General features: G+C 41.3%; 2 protein-coding genes and 1 pseudogene across 7 annotated transcripts in view; 1 reads left to right on the forward strand and 2 right to left on the reverse strand.

Annotated features, from left to right (window-relative positions):
• Positions 1 to 6,163, forward strand: part of MOB4 (MOB family member 4, phocein) — a 38,749-nt gene extending 32,586 nt beyond the window's left edge. For 4 of the 5 annotated variants that reach the window (XM_025404229.1, XM_025404227.1, XM_025404228.1 and 1 more), the window contains 3 exons: positions 957 to 1,036; positions 2,733 to 2,844; positions 2,974 to 6,163. In XM_025404229.1, coding sequence (XP_025260014.1) covers positions 957 to 1,036; positions 2,733 to 2,844; positions 2,974 to 3,105 — 324 coding nt within the window. In that variant the 3' untranslated portion in view covers positions 3,106 to 6,163. The remainder of the gene's footprint in view (positions 1 to 956; positions 1,037 to 2,732; positions 2,845 to 2,973) is intronic. The other variant, XM_025404231.1, reaches the window with a different exon arrangement.
• LOC112635863 lies at positions 3,384 to 14,732 on the reverse strand (annotated as a pseudogene).
• Positions 14,190 to 22,537, reverse strand: part of RFTN2 (raftlin family member 2) — a 94,424-nt gene continuing 86,076 nt past the window's right edge. For both annotated transcript variants that reach the window (XM_025405282.1, XM_025405283.1), the window contains one exon: positions 14,190 to 15,675. In XM_025405282.1, coding sequence (XP_025261067.1) covers positions 15,403 to 15,675 — 273 coding nt within the window. In that variant the 3' untranslated portion in view covers positions 14,190 to 15,402. The remainder of the gene's footprint in view (positions 15,676 to 22,537) is intronic.

The following is a 22,537-nucleotide window of genomic DNA, read 5'->3' on the forward strand; positions in this document are numbered from 1 at the left end:
GGATATTTGCTTTTGACCAACTCATCTGTGGTCACGTATCTGGAGAAAGGTAGTTTTTTTCAATAAATATTGCTCGTGGTACTGTTTTTGGCAATGACTCCACTAATCAAAAATTCCTATGGATATATTGTTAGAAAAATACTTTTTTGTTAGATAATTTTTTAGTGCCATGGCACTAAGCCATATTTAGTAGTTATTAAACTGTATTTCTAAGTGACAGTTTCAGTCTGAAACTTGAAAAATAATCTAATTACTGGGTAGAGTCATTGAGCTAGACTCATTGTTACTCCTTCCTTTAGTTGTTTTTTCCTTCTGGTTGACTCCCTGGTTTGTTTCTAGACTGCTTTCCCCTTGATGCTGCTCCCTGTCAGCCCTCAGGAGGACTGGAGGAGGACAATTACTTTGCAGTTTGTTTTTCCTTTAATAAATTTACTGAGTTGCCATGAGACAGTGTTTCATTGTTTCTTTTTTTCAGTGTTTCTGATAAATGGAACAGAATTAAGTCAGATTTGTTAAACTATAAGGAAACTTTGATATTTCATGTTAAAATTCAAAGGTGATTTGGGAGAAAGTTCTTTAGAGGGCTGCTAGATTGATAATAGAGTACCAAGGACATAGTAAGGGATATTGTTTAGGATATAAGAAGGCATCCCTGGAGAGACCAGAAATAAATCAGGATTCTTCTTATCTGTAATTGTTGTTTTCTTGTAGGTATGATGTTGGGAATAAAAATGGGAGACTGGTTTATGTATCATCTAGAATTGTGATATGGTTCAAGGGGATAATAAACCTTACTTATTAATATGACATATTTTACAAGCATTCGGAAATTGTAAGGAACTTTTTTCTTATAACATGCTCATGTCTTTGGAATAAGGTATACCCATATAATGAATATATCTAACCTAAGAGAGAGAGCTCTTTGTTGATGCATTTCTATATTCTTTCTTTTGTAGTGTCCTGCTATAGACTATACTAGACACACACTTGATGGTGCTGCATGTCTTCTGAATAGCAATAAATATTTTCCCAGCAGGTAATGGAAACTTTTAAACATAATGTTAAACATTTTAGATTTAATTTATAAGATTAGTATTTTAAAAGTAACATTAGGTTGCTTGTTAATGCATTTTTGTATTTTTTTTTTAGCTATTATATTTTGGCTTGTTTATTCAAGTTTTGAAATTAGGACTGTAGTTAAACAGCAGGACTCGGCTGTCAAAGCTCAAGGCCAGTTCATTCTAAGGCTAGCACCTGTTCATGTGTGTCATTCTGCAGAGCTCTCCCTCTCATACTTTAGCGTTGGGATGTGTATATACTTGCTCACTTGAATCTCTATGATAGTTAGACTCGGCCTCCCTTTATGTAGTATGCCTAAAGAGCAGACTTTCCGGCCGGGCGCAGGCTCACGCGTGTAATCCCAGCGCTTTGGGAAGCTGAGGTGGGCAGATCACCTGAGATCGGGAGTTCGAGACCAGCCTGACCAACATGTAGAAACCCCTTCTCTACTAAAAATACAAAATGAGCCGGGCGTGGTGACGAGTGCCTATAATCCCAGCTATTTGGGAGGCTGACGCAGGAGAATCGCTTGAATCCAGGAGGCAGAGGTTGTGATGAGCCAAGATCGCGCCATTGCACTCCAGCCTGAGCAACAAGAGCGAAACTCTGTCTCAAAAAAAAAAAAGCAGACTTTCCTAAGTTGAACTGTTTGTTTTTGAAAAATTCCTTATCCTTGCTCATTGATTTTTAAGATCTGAGAAGTCGGATCTTAAATATATTATGTAATATATTATCGGTGAAGTTTGTGAATGCCTTTTATTTTATTAAGGTATTTGTTACCAGATGGATAGATTTGGAGATTTTTCCCCCCAAATATGACTAGCTTCAAAGAGCTCGTATAAAATATGTTAAGAAAAATACTGGTTTTTGGCCTTAATATTCTGTGTATACATATTTTTAAAAAGGATATCAGAAATATGCAGACAATTTCAATTTTAAATAAACAATTTTAATTTTTCTCTCTCTCTTTTTTTTATATTTGAAGTCTTGCTCACCCAGGCTGGAGTGCAGTGACGCAATCTCAGCTCACTGCAACCTTTGCCTCCCGGGTTCAAGCGATTCTTCTGCCTCAGCCTCACGGGTAGCTGGGATTACAGGTGCCTGCCACCATGCCTTGCTAATTTTTGTATTTTTTAGTAGAGATGGAGTTTCACCATGTTGGCCAGGCTGGTCTTGAACTCCTGACCTCAGGTGATCCACCTGCCTCAGCCTGTCAAAATGCTGGGATTACAGACGTGAGCCACCACACCCGACCTTAATTTCTTTAAAAAAAAAAAAAAAGAAAGAAAGAAAGAATAACCTAGTTCTGTAAAAGAAAACAATAATTCCTTTCAGGAGTTTAATCGCCTCTAGTGGACAATGTATTAATGTTGGAAATAGATGTTTTAGTAAATTTTGAAATGTCAGGGACTTATTCTAACTGTGTTAAACTTTTACAAAGTTTCAAAACTATAATGCTGAATTTAACTTAGGCCCTGTGATTAGGTAGAGAGAACACTGGCCCAGAAGTGAGGAGTAGGGGCTCCAGGCATTTACTCGCAGTGTGACCTCGGAGTAGTCACTTATTTTCCCTGCGTGTCAGTTTCTACACTTGTAAACTGAGAAAATTGGACTATATTGTTCCTAAGATTCCATCCAGTTCTAAGAATCTATGGTTTCTTTTCTACTTCTAGAGTTAGCATAAAGGAATCATCTGTAGCGAAACTAGGATCAGTATGCCGTAGGATTTACAGAATATTTTCACATGCTTATTTTCATCATCGGCAGATATTTGATGAATATGAAGTAAGTATATTTCACTAATTAATCTTGATACATTCTTATCAGAATGACCATAATATATATTGATGTTATTTCTAGTCTTTTGGTTTGGGATAGTGAATTAAAATAATATTTTTGTCTTCCTCTCTACAGAATGAAACATTTTTGTGTCATCGGTTTACTAAATTTGTGATGAAATACAATTTGATGTCCAAGGATAACCTGATTGTACCAATTTTAGAAGAGGAAGTACAGAATTCAGTTTCTGGGGAAAGTGAAGCATGAAGGGAATCATATGGAAAAATGTACTGATCATATAATTAACGTTAATTATGTACTGTATATATCATTTTAGACACATCAATCATGTATCCATATTATAGCTTCTTTGTTTAGTATAGGTTTTTGTATGCTGGGTTTGCCTTTTAAAATGGGAAATACTTTTTAAGTTATTCATAAGCTGTATATTCACCAGTGTGGCACTCATGGTTTTTAAATAAGATTAGTATTATCTGTTTATAATGCCTGTTAATAAAAGAATTTACAGTTTGGTAAAATTGCTGCTAAACAATCATTGGATCACAATCCTCATCAAACAAACCCATCTGTAAAAAAAATGATTGAGAGCTTGAGGTTTCACACAAGCCATTTACTGAAGAGGTAGAAATGTTTTCCATTGGTTTTACCTTGAGTTTAGATATCCTAAAAAATTCTATAGTACATAGTTTTGTCTTACCTGTTAACTTTCCCCAATTGAGATAAAAGTGTTTTAAAATTCTGTTTCTAGTTTTTGATACGCATATATAATTATGTGTATATCTAAATACAAATGCAGATGAAGCATTAGTAATACTTAAATAATTTTACTGTGTAACATAAAGTATAACATACTTGGAAAGGATTTACCTTTCTGCAACAATGGACTGGTACATACAGGATGATCATAATGATAAGGCACATAAATTACGTTCTCACTGGAAACCTGCCCTGTCCACCCCTTCTCATTTCCCTTAACCTTATCCTCAAAATACTTTAACTGAGAAGCTTTTCACCAGACTGAGTTAGTGGTGGCTTATACCTATTTATATTTGTATTAATTGCTTACAGATTATACCTCATATTAGCAATTACATTACACTACAAGAAAATGTATTTGCATAGGCTCTTGCTTATCTTTCTTTTGCAAAAATTATTCTACTTAGAAAACAGTCCTTAAAATAGTTTGACTCTTCCTGTTAGTAATATTAATCTTTCATTTAACCAGCTAGGCAGCATTAAATAGAATTGAAGAAATACTGTAGTATTTATTTTACACCCCCTCTCCCATGAAGTTGATGTTTGAATTACATGCACGTGTGAGATTATTTGCAATAATTCATAGGTTCCAAGGGTATTGATGAATAGTCATACAGTTTTTGGACTTTGTTATAATTCATTGTGATAAGAATAATTCAAATGCAGATTTAACAATCTTATAATCTATTGAATGCCATTTTTGATAAAGCACTGGAGGTCTTATTGCCAAACTGATTGTAATGAGGCACTAAGGGTGAAAACATTGTACATGTTGTGAAGAAAGTATTTAAATCCAACTTTTGAACAGATTTAACAAACATGAGGAACTTCTTTTTTATTTAAAAGGGTAATTTTGAAATGAAGATGAAAATGTATTCATCTTAATTGTTTTTTCAAATTTAAGGGAATAATTTATACCATCTTTTGAGACAAGAATGTACAGCAAAAATATGGGGAACAGTAGTATACTGAGAGTGTGTGTATATATCATGTATGCCTTTCCAAGCTTGCCAGTCTTTTTGGCTTTTAACAGTTCCCACCAGCCACAGTCATTACTGTTCCCCAACCCACAACCAGCTTTTAAGAAGTCTTATGTTCACAGTGAAAGGAATGTTGACTTTGAAATTATGGATTTATATTAATGACACTATAAACCAATGGTAATGGTAATTTTTAAACAAACTTGCTAAATATTGAGAGACTAAACTACTAAGTTAATAAATTATATATAGCAGTGTAGCTGTTCTCTCTAGATGGTGTCTCACAATGGATTTCTGTTGCTTGACTATTTTCCTAGTGAATATTTATACTAAGGTAGTGACTGAGATTTGGTGATCTGGCTAAGTATTTTGAAACACATTTTGAATAATATGGCTTAGTGTTAACGGGGAATTGAATGATTTTTTTCTTACTCATTTCACCTTCCCTGTATTGTATGTTTGGAATTGATCATAAAACAGCTCCAAAAGAAAATAATCAGTTTGTAGTCTTGCTTTTGTATTCATGTTGATATCTTACTAGTATTCATTGCACTGTGAAGTTGATTCACTGTACTAGGTAAGACCTAAGTGAAACAGTTCCTGTTTTTCCTTAATACTGTTTTCAGAATTTTGAAAAGGTACTTATATATACATAAATACTACTAAAAAATTAATGAGCCTGGCAAACCAATGATTTATAAAAGTAAGTGTTCTAAGAAGAGGGGAAAAGGACAGTTCTGTGTGATAAGGAAGTTAGGTTCCACTTTTTGTTTGAATTATCCTATGTATATCCAAAGGTAAACTTAGGTTTTTATTTCCAAAAGATCATATAGTCAATTCATTCTTTTTTTTCTATCATATCTAGGAAAGTAGCTAACTTTTAATTATGTTCCCATAAGTAACACTTCTTTTGTGTATATACATTTCCTTTTCTCTTACTTGAGATGTCAAATTTGAATTTCTAGAACAGTTTCTTAGTTAAATTCTTGATGACTTAACAACTTTTACTATCAGAATACAATTAGAAATCCTTGGTCAGGCACAGTGGCTCAGGCCTGTAATCTCAGCACTTTGGGAGGCCAAGGTGGGCAGATCACCTGAGGTCAGGAGTTGGAGACCAGCCTGACCAACATGGAGAAACCCTGTCTCTATTAAAAATAGAAAAATTAGCCAGGCGTGGCGCTACTTGGGAGGCTGAGGCAGGAGAATCGCTTGAACCGGTGAGGTAGGGGTTGCGGTGAGCCAAGATCCCGTCATTGCACTCCAGCCTGGGTAACAAGCAAAACTCTGTCTCAAAAAGAAAAAAAAATCCTTGATTACATTGTTAGTAAGGACTGTGTTACGATTATAAATACATTTACTGGTTGATGTCAAATTCACTGTAATCATAGAACTTAGTTTTTTATTTGGGTACTTTGCCCTACTGTCTATATGATGACATCTTTTTGAGCAGCTAAATTTTAAATTGTATATACTTTATTTTGTGAATACTTCTTGAATGTGCTAAAGATACTTGTGTGTAGTTCTTCCATGCCATGCAAATATTTTAGTAAAAGTAGTGGATTTTTATTTCTTCAAGCATCTAATTGTTAACTAAACAGACAATACATATGGGCCGGGTGTAGTGGCTTACCTCTGTAATCCCAGCCCTTTGGAGGCTAAGGTGGGCAGATCACTTGAGGCCAGGAGTTCAAGACCAGCGTGGCCAACATGGTGAAACCCCATCTCTACTAAAAAAAACACAAAAATTAGCCAGGTGTAGTGATGCATGCCTGTAATCCCATCTACATGGGAGGCTGAGGCAGAATAATAGCTTGAACCTGGGAGGTGGAGGTTGCAGTGAGCCGAGATTACACCACTGCACTCCAGGCTGGGTGACAGAGTAAGACTCCGTCTCAAAACAAAACCAAAAAAAAAAAATGTATTTGTACAATATGCTTAGCAGTTTGAGATGATAAGAACATTCAAATCTGTTTTCCTGAAAAAATATGCATTATTAGTGTAGAGTACACTGTGAAACTGAAAAGCTACCAAGTGAATCCCCTAGAGGGTTTTAGGTTCATTGTGGAGCCTTACTCTTCATTTGTATGATTTTTCTGCTACTTTCTTTTTTTTTTTTTTGAGACGGAGTCTCGCTCTATCGTCCAGGCTGGAGTGCAGTGGCCGGATCTCAGCTCACTGCAAGCTCCGCCTCCCGGGTTTACGCCATTCTCCTGCCTCAGCCTCCCGAGTAGCTGGGACTACAGGCGCCCGCCACCTCGCCCGGCTAGTTTTTTGTATTTTTTTTTAGCAGAGACGGGGTTTCACCATGTTAGCCAGGATGGTCTCGATCTCCTGACCTTGTGATGGTCTCAATCTCCTGACCTTGTGATCCGCCCGTCTCGGCCTCCCAAAGTGCTGGGATTACAGGCTTGAGCCACCGCGCCCGGCCTACTTTCTTTTTTTTAGACGGACTCTTGTTCTGTCACTCAGGCTGGGGTATAGTGGCGCAATCTCGGCTGACTGCAACCTCTGCCTCCCGGGTTCAAGCTATTCTCCTGCCTTAGCCTCCTGAGTAGCTGGGACTATAGGTGTGCATCACCACGCCCGGCTAATTTTTGTATTTTTAGTAGAGATGAGGTTTCATCATATTGGCCAGACTGGTCTTGAACTTCTGACCTCTAGTGATCAGCCTGGCTCAACCTCCCAAAGTAGTGAGATTACAGGGGTGAGCCACAGTACCTGGCCTACTTTTTTATAGTACACAAAGCTTCATATCAAGTGTGAGCGTCTAATGTAATTAAACAAAGAGAATACTAAATTTTTGTATTAACCTAAATTTGCAAATGATACAAACATTGGCCGGGTGCAGTGGCTCATGTCTGTAATCCCAGCACTTCTGGGAGGCCAAAGCCTGTGGATCACCTGAGGTCAGAGTTTGAGACCAGCCTGGCTAACAAAATGAAACTCTGTCTCTACTAAAAATACAAAAATTAGTTGGGTGTGGTGGCACGTACCTGTAAACCCAACTACCTGGGAGGCTGAGGTACAAGAATCGCTTGAACCTGGGAGGTGGAGGTTGCAGTGAGCCGAGATTGTGCCACTGCACTCCAGCCTGGGCAAGAGAGCAAGACTCCATCTCAAAAAAAAAAAAAAATTGACACCCTGAACTTAAATCCATGAAGTATGTCAATTAAGTTATAATGATTCTAGGATTAACTGTGACATCAATATTTAAAACTAACTTCATTTTTTCATAAGAAAGATACTATGTTGATCTGGATTTGTCTCATAAACCTTGTTAAAAGCAGTTTTTAATTCCATAGATAAATACACTATCTTTTTTTTATTTAATTTTTTTGAGACGGAGTCTCATTTGTCACCCAGGCTGGAGTGCAATGATGTGATCTCGGCTCACTGCAACCTCCTCCTCCCAAGTTCAAGTGATTATCCTGCCTCAGCCTTCCAAGTAGCTGGGACTACAGGCCTGCACCACCATACCACCACACCCGACTAAGTTTTATTTTATTTTATTTTTTTTATTTATTTTTTATTTTTTTTTGAGACAGAGTCTCGCTCTGTCGCCCAGGCTGGAGTGCAGTGGCCCGATCTCAGCTCACTGCAAGCTCCGCCTCCCGGGTTCACGCCATTCTCCGGCCTCAGCCTCCCTACTCTGGGACTACAGGCGCCCGCCACCTCGCCCGGCTAGTTTTTTGTATTTTTTTAGTAGAGACGGGGTTTCACTGGGTTAGCCAGGATGGTCTCGATCTCCTGACCTCGTGATCCGCCCGTCTCAGCCTCCCAAAGTGCTGGGATTACAGGCTTGAGCCACCGCGCCCAGCCCCCGACTAAGTTTTATATTTTTAGTAGAGACGGAGTTTCACCATTTTGGCCAGGCTGATCCCGAACTCCTGACCTCAGGTGATCCGCCGGCCTTGACCTCCCAAAGTGTTGGGATTACAGGCATGAGTCACCACACCCGGCCAAGTAGAGTATGTATTATTTTATTTTGGGTGGACCTCATGAGAGTCACCTATATCTTATATAACAATTAAAAATATTTACTTAATTCTAGTTTACGTTATAGATTATAGTATTATCTCTGCCTTTTTTTGTATCAGAGGAACATGCTCATACAGTATGCTTTATGTAAAATAATTATCTGTATTCCCAGTTAGACCACATGGGGGTCAGTGACCCACTTGAGGAGGCAGTCTGTCCATTCTCAGAGCTCAAACACCGTGCTAGGAGAACCACTGCTCTCTTCAGAGCTGTCAGACAGGGACCTTCAAGTCTACAGAAGTTTCTGCTGCCTTTTGTTCAGCTATGCCCTGCCCCCAGAGGTGGAGTCTACAGAGGCAGGCAGGCCTCCTAGAGCTGCTGTGGGTTCCACCCAGTTTGAGCTTCCTGGCCACTTTGTTTACCTACTCAAGCCTCAGCAATGGCGGACGCCCATCCATGTTTTAATCTTTACAGCTATTTTTTGCTTTTTTATCTTTTTTTTTTTTATCTTTAGAAAGGACACTAGAATTGGTCACTGTGTTGGTTTAGGTTGTAGGCAGCAATATTAGTTGAGTAAGTACCCCTCTCAGTTCACTTTCATTTAGATGGCTATTTTTCTCACTGTACTACAAGTGGATTAGAGTTTATTAAGCAGGGGAGTGGAGGAGATGTGGCACAAATAGAAGTATGTAACATTTGGCCCTGTGCGTTGGCTCACGCCTGTAATCCCAGCACTTTGGGAGTCCGAGGCGGGTGGATCACGAAGTCAGGAGATCCAGACCATCCTGGCTAACACGGTGAACCCTTCTCTACTAAAAATACAAAAAATTAGCCGGGCGCTGTGGCGGGCACCTGTAGTCCCAGCTACTCAGGAGGCTGAGGCAGGAGAATGGCCTGAACCCGGGAGGCAGAGCTTGCAGTGAGCCGAGATTGCACCACTGCATTCCAGCCTGGGAGACAGAGCGAGACTCCCTCTTAAAAAAAAAAAAAAAAAAAAAAAAAGTACGTAACAGTCAAACAGAATCTGGAATTTTTGAAAAAATCTTTCAGTTATGATTACACAAAGGCTTACTTTCTCCCCCAAGGACACAGGGCCTCTCAAAGGAGAGGAGGGAATAAGTCCCATGGTAGGGCCAGTGGTGCTCCTGGGTTTTGGAATGATCTCTGCGAAGCTTTCAAGGCCAGACTGGGCTCGGGGTCGAGACTTCATAGCAGTTGCAACTAGACCCAGCAAGATGGCTGCGACTGTGAAGCCCTGCGCGGAGATCCAGGTGTGAGCATCGTGAGTTGAGAGTGCTGGCTGTGGCCCTGGTGGAAGCAGTAGAGGCCCTAGGTGAGGGCGGCTGCCGTGCCCAGGCAACCTATGGGTACCCTCAGGTTCTCACGTGTCTTGCGAAGGAACTTTTCCTTGAAACCCTCTGGATTGCTGTAAACAGTGAGGCTAAACCCCTCAATGAATGGGGACTTCCATGGTTCAAAGGAGGCCTCCAGAGTCACAGGGCCTGGAGTCACCTAGATGGCTATTTTTTATCACAAGCCAATATAGCTGCATTAACTGTTAACTCCGGATTTGCACAACGCATCTCTATTTTGACATCGGGGTTTTGGATTGTGCCTTTCTGACTGTCAAGGCCCTCTAAGTCCAAGGCATCATTTCCTCTGCCAATCCTCAGGCTCTAGTGATTTGCAAGTAAACATTCAAGGCCTCACAAGCACCCTAGAGTTCATGATGTGAAAATGAGCCAGGTGTGGTGGCGCGCACCTGTAGTCCCAGATACTCGGGAGGCTGAGGCAGGAGAATCGCTTGAACCCAGGAGGCAGAGGTTGCGGTGAGCCGAGATCACGCCACTGCACTCCAGCCTGGGCGACAGAGCAAGACTCCGTCTCAAAAACAAAAAGGATGCAGCTGTTGGCCTGTTACCCACCTACGACCTGGAAGCCCTCTCCCCTGTCCCACCTTTCCAGACTGAACCAATGTACATCTTACATGTATTGATTGATATGTCTCCCTAAAATGTTTAAAACCAAGCTGTGCCCCAACCACCTTGGGCACGTGTTGTTAGGACCTCCTGAGGCTGGGTCACGGGCGAGTCTTTCACCTTGGCAAAATAAACTTTATAAATTGACTGAGACCTGACCGGGCACGGTGGCTCACACCTGTAACTCAGCATGGAAATAAAAAATCGTGAACCCCAAATATCTGAAGCAGATCTTAGTCAATTTATTTATTTATTTATTTTTGGAAGAGTCTCGCTCTGTAGCGCAGGCTGGAGTACAGTGGTGCGATCTCGGCTCATTGCAACATCCGTCTCCTGAGTTCAAGTGATTCTACTACCTCAGCCTTTCGAGTAGCTGGGACTACAGGCACCAGCGACGATGCCCAGCTAATTTTTGCATTTTTTGTAGAACAAAAGTCTGGAACTCCTGGCCTCAAGTGATCCGTCCTCCTCAGCCTTCCAAAGTGCTGAGATTACAGGTGTGAGTGACCGTGCCTGGCCTCCAGATATCTTTTGAAATAAACTCCTTTACTGGTCTGGGTTCAGTGGCTCATGCCTCTAATCCCAGCACTTTGGGAGGCCAAGGCGGGAGGGATTGCTTGAGCCCAGGAGTTCAAGATCAGCCTGGGCAACATGGTGAAACCCTGTCTCTATAAAAAATACAAAAATTAGCCGGATGTGGTGGGATATGCCTGTAGTACCAGCTACTCGGTAGGCTGAGGTAGGAGGATCGCTTGAGCCCAAGATGATTGAGGCTGCAATGAGCGATGATAATGCCACTGCACTCCAACCTGGGTGACAGAGTGAGAATCTGTCTCAAAAAAACAAAAAATAACAAAAACAAAAAACCCACAAAAAACCAAAACAACAAAAAACTCCTTTATTGCTAAATAAGCCAAGTTAAGTTCTATTGCTTACAGGTAATAATGTGGCTTATGTAAGCCTTCAAAAACTCACCTTGGCTGGGCGTGGTGGCCCATGCCTGTAATCCCAGCACTTTGGGAGCTCGAGGCAGGGGGATCGCTTGAGGCCAGGAGTTCAAAACTAGCCTGGCCAACATGGTGAAACCCTACTTGACTAAAAATAGAAAAATTGCTGGGTGTGGTGGTGTGCACCTGTAGTCCCAGCTACTTGGGAGGCTGAGGTGGGGAAATTTCGCTTGAACCCAGGAGGCAGAGGCTGCAGTGAGTGAGCCGAGATCACACCACTGTACCCCAGCCTGGGCAACAGAGTGTGACTCTGTCACAAACAAACAAAAAACTCACCTTGATACTTACACATTTATCTTACACGTAAATTATTTATTCCCTCTATTGATTTAATTACTTGGTATTTTTACATACAATAATTTGAATGCTCAAAACATTTTTAGAACCCATTTTTTTGCAGTCGTCTTCACCAAAACTTTTTAAGAACCTCACCAAAACTAAGGCTCATTGTTTTACAGTTTTGCCTAATTTTCTGCCACAAACACCATCTCGGAACTTAAGCATCTGACAGACCTGGTTCTGCAAACTTTGCACTATTGCACAAAAAAATTCATTCTCAAGGGATGATAGATTACCAGCAAATGTTATTTAAATCGATATGTTACAAGTTCTGATGAGTAACATTTAGCCAGTTTTTCTATGTATCCACTAGTAAATTTTTATATAATGTGTGCTTAGTTATATACTGTCCCCACTGTTAGCAATTTCACTTCATTTGATTCTCTATCTGAATTTACTCTTTCCATACAGTACTACTCTGGGGCTCTGAAGAGTTAAGAGAAAGAAATCCTCTTTAGCCATATGGGGAGGGAAAGAGCCACCGTCCTTCCAGCCACGAAGGAATGGTGGTGAGGAATCAATAACAGGCAAGAGTAGGAAAACAGGACAGCTCCTCTGGCACTCCAGAATGAAACAAATGAAAATGCATGAAAATGAAAATACATTTATATTCAAATATATAAACACCTGCTCCTGATAGCACAAATGATTTGCTTCTCCTTCTCCTAAAAGCCCTAGAATCTCTCAAAGAGAGTGACCTTTCCTTTTCTCTTTCACTGAAATGAATTGTAGTGGCGCTGACAGAGCTGATTTCCCCCGTGATGAGGTAGGTGTTAAATGTGTCCATGAAAGATAACAGGGTGTTACTCAATCCAAAGGGGATGGAATTAACATTTGGTTATTGAAAACGAAGATGAAAATGCCGTAGATACTACATCAAGGGGAATGACAGATCTTCACCTGACATCTGGGATCTTGATACCTTTCATTATAACTTACAGGTTTAAAAAATTCACATGCCAGAGCCCCTAAGGAAATCTATAGTGTTATAAAAAGAACTGAATATACAATTGGCAGATAATAAGATTAGACACATTTAACTCCTTAGGCATAGAGAGCCTAAGCTTTGTTCCTTTTTTTAAAAGAATAGGCTCAGAGCTATTTACGCATATTTAAAATGCTCTAGAACCACTTGGTCATAAATTATTCACTATCATGGCTGGGCGCAGTGGCTCACGCCTGTAATCCCAGCACTTTGGGAGGCCAAGGCAGGTAGATTGCTTGAGGCCAGGAGTTTGAGACCAGCCTGGCCAACATGGTGAAATCCCATCTCTACCCAAATTACAAAAATTAGCCAGGCATGATGGTGCATGCCTGTAATCCCTGCTACTGAGGAGGCTGAGGCGGGAGAGTCACTTGAACCTGGGAGGCTGAGGTTGCAGTGAGCCGAGATTGCAGCCTGGGCAACAGAGTGAGACTCTGTCTCAAAAAAAAAAAAAAAAAGTTAATGCTATATTTCTGAGTTTTTTCTTAGTCAAATATAAATTTCTGTCTCTGTTTTTAATTTACTACTTCCAATCCTCTGTGTATACGGACTGAATGATAAAGAAGTCTCTACCTCTTGTAGATCCAGGCATTGGGAAAAACGAACCTTCTGATTTGTTCTTTGTGCTTCCTAACTTCATTACATTTTGTGGACTCCGGAAGCAGTGCTTATTTCTACCAAAAATCCACTAACTCTTGATTATGGAACTCAAGTCCATTTAAAAGTCAAAACAAAAACCATTTCTGCAAATATTGTTGACAGCTATTGCTATAGAATAAGAGTGAGAGGAATATTCTTAAATTCCTTTATACTGTGCTTCTGGATGATAAAAGTGGAATAACTCCTGTTAATTTTATCAGCAATTAATGGAGATTGACTTAGTTTAGATACACTATATAATTGATAACATGTAATACATATCTGTTATATGTATAAAACATATTATATGAGGGCCAGGCATGGTGGCTCACGCCTGTAATCCCAGCACTTCAGGAGGATGAGGCAGGCAGATCACAAGGTCAAGAGATCAAGACCATCCTGGCCAACATGGTGAAAACCCATCTCTACTAAAAATACAAAAATGAGCTGGGCGTGGTGGCGCACACTGCCTGTAGTTCCAGCTACTCTGGAGGCTGAGGCAGGAGAATCGCTTGAACCCAGGAGGGGGAGGTTGCAGTGAGCTGAGATTGTGCCACTGCACTCCAGCCTGGGTGACAGAGCGAGACTCTGTCTCAAAAAAAGCCACAAAAAACCCCAAAACCAAACATATTATATGAATATTTGTGTTCAACAAAACAATAACCCAATAAAAATGATGTATTATTATTAAAATGATCTTACAATGTCAACATCAATGTTAATAAAAATATATAACAGGCTGAATTCATCAATGATAGAGTAAGTTGTAATTCACTTGAAGGTTTCATCTTTCAAAGTAAGCCTTTCATAGACAAATGAAAATCCTCTATTTTGTAGAATTTTAAAGATTGTTAAAGACTGGGTCAAGGCAAAGTTACCTCTGTTAGAAGGGGAAAGAAAAGCAAGGTGAAACAAAATAGGTTATCATACATATTGTGTGTGCTATGAGCATCTTTCTACTCCTGCCTGATTGAAAATTCTAGGTTTCAACATTCTTCAGGATTTAGCAAGTCAAAATAAAAGCAGAATTCAAATCTAGACAGATGTAAAATACTTCAGTTTCCACTTGAAGTTGGTGTTTTTCCTCTTCATAGTATTTAGACTTTAAAAAAAAATTAAATCTTACTCTCTACTAAGGTATTTATTTATTGAGATTATGGGTTCTTTTCATATTGAATTTTAAGAGATGCTGCTTTACTGTCCGCATTTTTAGGCTTTTAGGAGCAACAACATTTATGTGCAATGAATCAGTACAGGGTTGGTGACATGGTGACCCTTTAAAAGCAAAGATATATAAAAAAATTTTTTTTCAAAAAATATTTTAACACATAGGGGCTTGCTTTGTATATACATGCTATAGTTAAAGACAAAATGTGGATTAATTATTATATTTGGAAAATAGGTATTTATTTTCACTAATTAGCTGTGTGTGTGTGTGTGTGTGTGACAGAGAGAGAGAAAAAAAAAGAAAGAGATTATTTTTCAGCTTAAATAAGACTGTAACTTCCTGAGAACTCCCTCTAATTAGGTAAAATACTGTTTGAGATATTCAATTTCCTTACCAGGAATTGTAAGAAAAGTCTACTTTGTACATTCATGAGAAGCTGAAATAGATTATTGTGTAATAATCGAATGGAACATCTGTTTAACCAGATGTTTTAGTTGAGAGAAGTGTAAACGTGATTCTAAATGTATAAATATGTTGGTTATTCTTCCTTGTCTGGGAGGTTGTGCCAAAGTTTACATAGATTAGAGGAAAGGCTGAGTCTGGAAAAATTCAAAAATATTATATAAATGCGAGAAAATAACACAATAAGGTCAGTTAGCAATTATTTTAACAGTTATTTACAAGACCTTCCTTTGCTTCATCTCATGGCTCACATACAAGTGACCTGAGTCACTCCATCTTCCTGATCAAACTGTCCGTCGTCTAATTCCCGGAGGACGCTGTCACTGCTGCTGAACCCAGAGAAGCTGTTGTGCTGTGCCAGCGTCCCCTCCTTTGTCCAGCATTCCCTGGAGGGAGAAAGGCGGCACTCCTCAGGCGGGTGTCTGCTCTCTGCAGGTTGTGATGTGGTTGTGTCTAATCCAATGCTCCTGCTGGTGGCTTTGTTCTTGTCTTCACCTTTTATGTGGCGGCTGGCTTTCTTCTGAAACACAAGACATTGGCGATCAGGAGTTAAAAAGACGGGTGTTTCCTGTCCCCCTGGTCTAGCACATGCTGCCTTTCTGCCTACTGGAATGTCCTTTCCCCCAGCTCTTCAAAATCCTGCTCATCTTCAACGACCAGCTCAGAGCTACCTCCACATTCCCCTCCCCACCCAAATAGAAATGAACTCCCTTCTCCCTGTTTTGTAACTCTTTGTAGGTTCCTGGCACATCATTCTTATTGGCAGGTATGTTAGGTACACATCTCAGCCCTTAATGACATCTCTAAGGAAGGAAATTTGTTGAAATCATACTTTGGGAGAAAAAAGCAAGGTATAAATACTAATACATTTTTTGTCTTAGTGTTAGTTGGGATCTATAGAGCAGAAAAGGTGCTTCAATGGCCACCTTACACCCATTTCCTGTAGGCACAGGCTGTGCAGAAGAGTCACAGTGATATGGTTTGGCTGTGTCCCCACCCAAATCTCACCTTGAATTGTAGCTCCTATAATTCCCATGTGTTGTGGGAGGGGCCCGGTGGGAGGTAGTCGAATCATGGGGTGGGTCTTACCCGTGAATAAGTATCATGAGATCTGATGGTTTTATAAAGGGGAGTTCCCTTGCACATGCTCTCTCTTGCCTGCCACCACATGATACATGACTTTGCTCCTCATTTGCCTTCTGCCATGATTGTGAGGCCTCCCCACGTGGAACTGTGAGTCAATTAAACCTCTTTCCTTTGTAAACTACACAGTCTTGGGTATGTCTTTACTAGCAGGATGACAACAGACTAATACAGTAAATTGGTACTAGTAGAGTTGGGGAGGTGCTATAAAAATACCCAAAAATGTAGAAGCGACTTTGGAACAGGATAACATGCAGAGGTTGGAACAGTTTGAAGGGCTCAGAAGAGGACAGGAAAATGTGGGAAAGTTTAGAACTTCCTAGAGACTTATTGAATGGCTTTGACCAAAATGCTTATAGTGATATGGACAATGAAGTCCAGGTTGAGGTGATTTCAGATGGAGATGAGGAACTTGGGAACTGGAGAAAAGGTGTCTCTTGCTATGTTTTAGCTAAGAGACTGGTGGCATTTTGCCCTTGCCCTCGAGATTTGTGTAACTTTGAACTTGAGAGAGATGATTCAGGGCATCTGGTAGAAAAAATTTCTAAGCAGCAAAGCATTGAATAGGTGATTTGGGTACTGTTAAAAACATTCAGTTTTATGTATTCACAAATATATGGTTTGGAATTGGAACTTATGTTTAAATTTGCAGACTGATGATGCCATAGAAAAGAAAAACCAATTTTCTGAGAAGAAATTTACGCTGGCTGCAGAAACTTGCATAAGTAACAAGGAGCCAAATGTTAATTGCCAAGACAATGGAGAAAATGTCTCCAGGGCATTTCACGGCAGCTCCTCCCATCACAAGCCAGGAGGCCTAGGACGAAAAAATGTTTTTGTGGGCCGGACCCAGGGCCTTGCTGCTTTGTGCAGTCTCGGGACTTGGTGCCCTGTGTCCCAGCCGTGGCTATATGGGGCCAATGTAGAGCTTAGGCTGTTTCTTCAGAGGGTGCAAGCCCCAAGCCTTGGTGGCTTACATGTTGTTTTGGGCCTGTGGACACACAGAAGTCAAGAAATGGGGTTTGAGAAACTCCCACATGGAGTCTCCACTGGGAAACTGCCTAGTGGAGCTGTGAGAAGAGGGCCACCATATTCCAGATCCCAGCATGGTAGATCCACTGACAGCTTGCACTGTGCACCTGGAAAAGCCACAGATACTCAATGCCAGTCTATGAAAGCAGCCAGGAGGGGGGCTGTACCCTGCAAAGTCACAGGGGCAGAACTACCCAAGTCCATGGGAACCCGTCTCTTGCATCAGTGTGACCTGGATGTTAGACAGGGAGTCAAAGGAGATCATTTTAGAGCTTTAAGATTGCCCCACTTGATTTCGGACTTGCATGGGGCCTGTAACCCCTTCATTTTGGCCAATTTCTCTCATTTGGAGTGGATGTATTTACCCAATGCCTGTACCCCCATTGTATGTAGGAAGTAACTAACCTGCTTTTGATTTTACAGGGTCATAGGTAGAAGGGACTTGCCTTGTCTCAGATGAGACTTTGGACTGTGGACTTTTGAGTTAATGCTGAAATTAGTTAAGACTTTTGGCTAAGTGTAGTGGCTTATGCCTGTAATCCCAGCACTTTGGGAGGCTGAGACGGGAGGAACACTTGAGGTCAGGAGTTTCAGACCAGCCTGACCAACATGGTGAAACCTCGTCTCTACTAAAAATATAAAAATTAGCTGAGTGTGCTGCCACACGCCTGTAATCCCAGCTACTTGGGAGGCTGAAGCAGGAGAATCACTTGAATCTGGGAGGTGGAGGTTGTAGTGAGCCAAGGTCACACCATTGCACTCTAGCCTGGGCAACAAGAGAAAGACTCCATCTCAAAAAAAAAACAAAAAACAAAAAACAACAGCAAACGTCGGGGAACTGTTGGGTAGGCATGATTGGTTTTGAAATGCGAGGACATGAGATTTGGGAGGAGCTAGGGCAGAATGATATGGTTTGGCTGTGTTGTCACCCAAATCTCATCTTGAATTGTACCTCCCATAATTTCCAAGTGTTGTGGGAGGGACCCAGTGGGAGGTAATTGAATCATGGGGGTGGGTCTTTCCCATGCTGTTCTAGCAATAGTGAATAAGTCTCATTAGATCTGATGGTTTTATGAAGGGGTGTTCCCCTGCACATGCTCTCTTGCCTGCCTCCATGTAAGACATGACTGTGCTCCTCATTCACCTTCTGCCATGGTTGTGAGGCCTCCCTAACCACGTGGAACTGTGAGTCCAATTAAACATCTTTCCTTTAAAAATTACCCAGTCTTGGGTGTGTCTTTATTAGCAGCGTGAGAACAGACTAATATACACAGATAATTCAGACTGAGTTTATTTTGAGTGAGTGTCTAGAATGTCTTCAAGGGTGAAGTGGACCCTTTCCTTGTCCTGCTGCAAACTGCTTCTGCCTGACACAGTATACATGTTCAACAATTCAATCCAGCTCATTCAGACTCTCTGATCAACTGTGGATGTTTTTGCTGATAAATATTTACTGAGGGCAGAGAATGTTCTTGGTTCAGTCCAGAATAAAGGGGACATGGTCTCTGCCCAGGCAACTTAAGTCAAAATAAGGTATCTAGTTGGGCAAAGTGGCATGAGCCTGTAGTCTCAGCTACTCAGGAGGCTGAAATGGGAGGATTACTTGGAACTGGGAGTTCAAGGCCAGCTTAGGCAACATGACAAGACCTCAGGTCCTATATATATATTTCATATATATATATATATGAAAAAAATAAGATAGCTAAGTCAAAAAAGGGAAAGCACAACAAGGAGAATTAGCTGCTTAACTTGTGATGTTCAGACTCCTGATGAGACTTCATTATAAGAGCATTTTTTGTTGTTGTTGTTGAGACAGAGTCTTGCTCTGTTGCCCAGGCTGGAATGTAGTGATTGCAATCTCAGCACACTGTAGTTTCTGCCTCCCGGGTTCCAGCAATTCTCCCGCCTCAGCCTCCTGAGTAACTGGGACTCCAGGCATGTGCCACTTTGCCCAGCTAATTTTTGTGTTATTAGTAGAGATGGGGTTTCAACATGTTGACCAGGCTGGTCTTGAACTCCTGACCTCAGCGTTTTGCCCATCTCTGCCTCCCAAAGTGCTGGGATTACTGGTGTGAACCACTGTATCTGGCCCTTAAGAGCTTATTTAATACTGACAACGTGGCAGATATTAGAGAATACGATCATATCCTCCTAGGCACATAAAACTGAACATAGATTTAAAGATACATTTACAAATCGCAGTAATTTCCCAGTTTACAAAGAGCTCATTTACTGAAAATTCATTCATATGTTATTTGGGAAATAGGGTTGCATTTTTCCTAAAAGTAAGAGGTAAAATTAAAAAATTCTTAGAAAAATTGTAGAAATCAAATGCCCAGGCTGATCTTACAGAAGTTTGTTAACGATTCATCTGTTGAAATGCAGTGCATAAAATACCGGGGTATTTTCTACTGGTTTTTACAGCAAATACACAAAGCAAACAAACAGCTTTATTAAAGTGGATTTTGTGCGCTACTGTGGAACGCAATACCGTTCATGACACTGTTTGTACAGGAAGATGCAGCCCCAGCGGGTTGCATAGAAAGGAGTTTATTGGCAGCACAGAGGCAGTGCGTCTTTTTCTTGGCCAAGTTACCAGAGTTGGGCAAGTTTGAGGGAAAAAGTTGTGAAAGAAAAATAAACCTTGGGGCCCCCAAATCACCAAACTAAAACGAAAAGTCAAGCTGAGAATGACTTAGGGCAAACCTGCCTCCCATTCTATTCAAATTCACCTCTCTGCTCACTGAGATAAATGGATATCTGATTGGTCTTTTGGAGAGGCTAATCAGAAACTCAAAATATTGCAGCCACTTTTATCTACCCCTCCCCATTTCGAGTTGTCCCGCCTTTCGTCTCAAAGTTCATCTTACATATGTTGACTGATGTCTCACGTCTCCCTAAAGTGTATAAAACCAAACTGTGCCTGACAACCTTGGGCACATGTCATCAGGACCTCCTGAGTGCGTCCTTAACCTTGGCAAAATAAACTTTCTAAATTAACGGAGACCTATCTCATATATTTGGGGTTCACAAAGTCTACAGTAGGTTGCCCCTCAACAAAGGCCCACCTTTGTGGTCCCAAGTTAGACACAGTTTGGTGGTTGTCACATTTTACATGGGCACCCTTGCATTCACCAAATGCAAATATCAGCTCTTTTTTTTTTTTTTTTTTTTTTGAGACGGAGTCTGGAGTGCAGTGGCCGGATCTCGGCTCACTGCAAGCTCTGCCTCCCGGGTTTACGCCATTCTCCTGCCTCAGCCTTCCGAGTAGCTGGGACTACAGGTGCCCGCCACCTCGCCCGGCTAGTTTTTTGTATTTTTTAGTAGAGACGGAGTTTCACCGTGTTAGCCAGGATGGTCTCGATCTCCTGACCTCGTGATCAGCCCGTCTTGGCCTCCCAAAGTGCTGGGATTACAGGCGTGAGCCACTGTGCCTGGCCAAATATCAGCTCTTTAGTTCTTTTCCTGTTTATTCCTATTCACCAAATTTATTGAAATTAATATATGCGGTGGAACCTGACAGATTTACTCTCAGAAATGTACAAAATTTGAGAATGGCACTTTCTTCCCTGCACTGGGGCATTGGTCAGCAAGGATACAAATTTTTGGCTTCAGATACGGCTGATGAACACGGCCAGACTGCGCTCCTTTCTCAAGCCTGGAAAGTGGCTATCTTTCCCACATGCACAACGATGCACTCACTCTTTTTTTTTTGAGACAGAGTTTCTGTCTGTCGCCCAGGCTGGAGTGCAGTAGCACAATCTCCACTCACTGCACTGACCACCTCCCGACTTTTCAGTCATTACTATTTACAATTGCTTGACCACCTCCCAGGCTCAAGCAATTCTCCTGTCTCGGCCTCCAGAGTAACTGGGATTACAGGTGTGCACCACCACGCCTGGGTAATTTTTCTATTTTTTTTTTTTGAGACGGAGTCTTGCTCTGTCACCCAGGCTGGAGTGCAGTGGCCGGATCTCAGCTCACTGCAAGCTCCTCCTCTCGGGTTCACGCCATTCTCCTGCCTCAGCCTCCCAAGTAGCTGGGACTACAGGCACCCGCCACTTCGCCCGGCTAGTTTTTTGTATTTTTTAGTAGAGACGGGGTTTCACCGTATTAGCCAGGATGGTCTCAATCTCCTGACCTCATGATCCGCCCGTCTCGGCCTCCCAAAGTGCTGGGATTACAGGCTTGAGCCACCGCGCCAGGCCATTTTTCTATTTTTTATAGAGATGGGGTTTTGCCATGTTGGCCAGGCTGTTGTTGAACTCCTGGACTTAAGTGATCTGCCTTAATCTCAGATCACTTTGAAGGCTTAAATCTCAGCCTCCCAAAGTGCTGGGAGTACAGGCATGAGCCACCACAACGGCGGGAATGCATTCACTCTTGAATGATGCTCTCAATGCTCTCAACACTGACCGGAATCAAAATGGGAAGGTGGGGTCGCTGGGGGCTTCCTGGATCTTGCCTTCCTCACCAGCGCTAGGGCCAAAGGTAAATTTTGCAATACTTTGTTCATTATATATCAGCTAATAGAGGCCAATTCTCACATACTTAACAAGGATTTTCTTAATAAAAATGGGATGCTATTCAGAATACTAAGATATTCAGAGTAATTCACTTTAAAATAAGCATTAATAGGTAAACAGCCACCAAATGTAAATTTCAAATGTTAGAAGATGGCAAAATACTTAGCACTGCACCTCTAAAAAAGACTTCTGAACCAACACACACTTTTTTTCTTTTTTTACCATGTGACCTTGTGTCAGGCCCCTGAGCCCAAGCCTGCAGGTATACATCCAGATGGCCTGAAGTAACTGAAGAATCGCAAAAGAAGGGAAAGTGGTCGGTTCCTGCCTTAACTGATGACATTACCTTGTGAAATTCCTTCTCCTGGCTCAGAAGGTCCCCACTGAGCACCTTGTGACCCCCACCCCTGCCCACCAGAGAACAACCCCCTTTGACTGTAATTTTCCATTACCTACCCAAATACTATAAAACGGCCCCACCCCATCTCCCTTTTTGGACTGACTCTCTGTTTGGACTCAACCCGCCTGCACCCAGGTGATTAAAAAGCTTTATTGCTCACACAAAGCATGTTTGGTGGTCTCTTCACACGGACGCATGTGACATGTTGTTTAATAAATACAGCTTCAGCAATCATATCACCTCTCCTGCCCCACCCTTATTCCACATGTAAATAATAACAT

The sequence above is a fragment of the Theropithecus gelada genome, chromosome 12 (assembly GCF_003255815.1).
Source record: "Theropithecus gelada isolate Dixy chromosome 12, Tgel_1.0, whole genome shotgun sequence".
Lineage (NCBI taxonomy): Eukaryota > Metazoa > Chordata > Mammalia > Primates > Cercopithecidae > Theropithecus > Theropithecus gelada.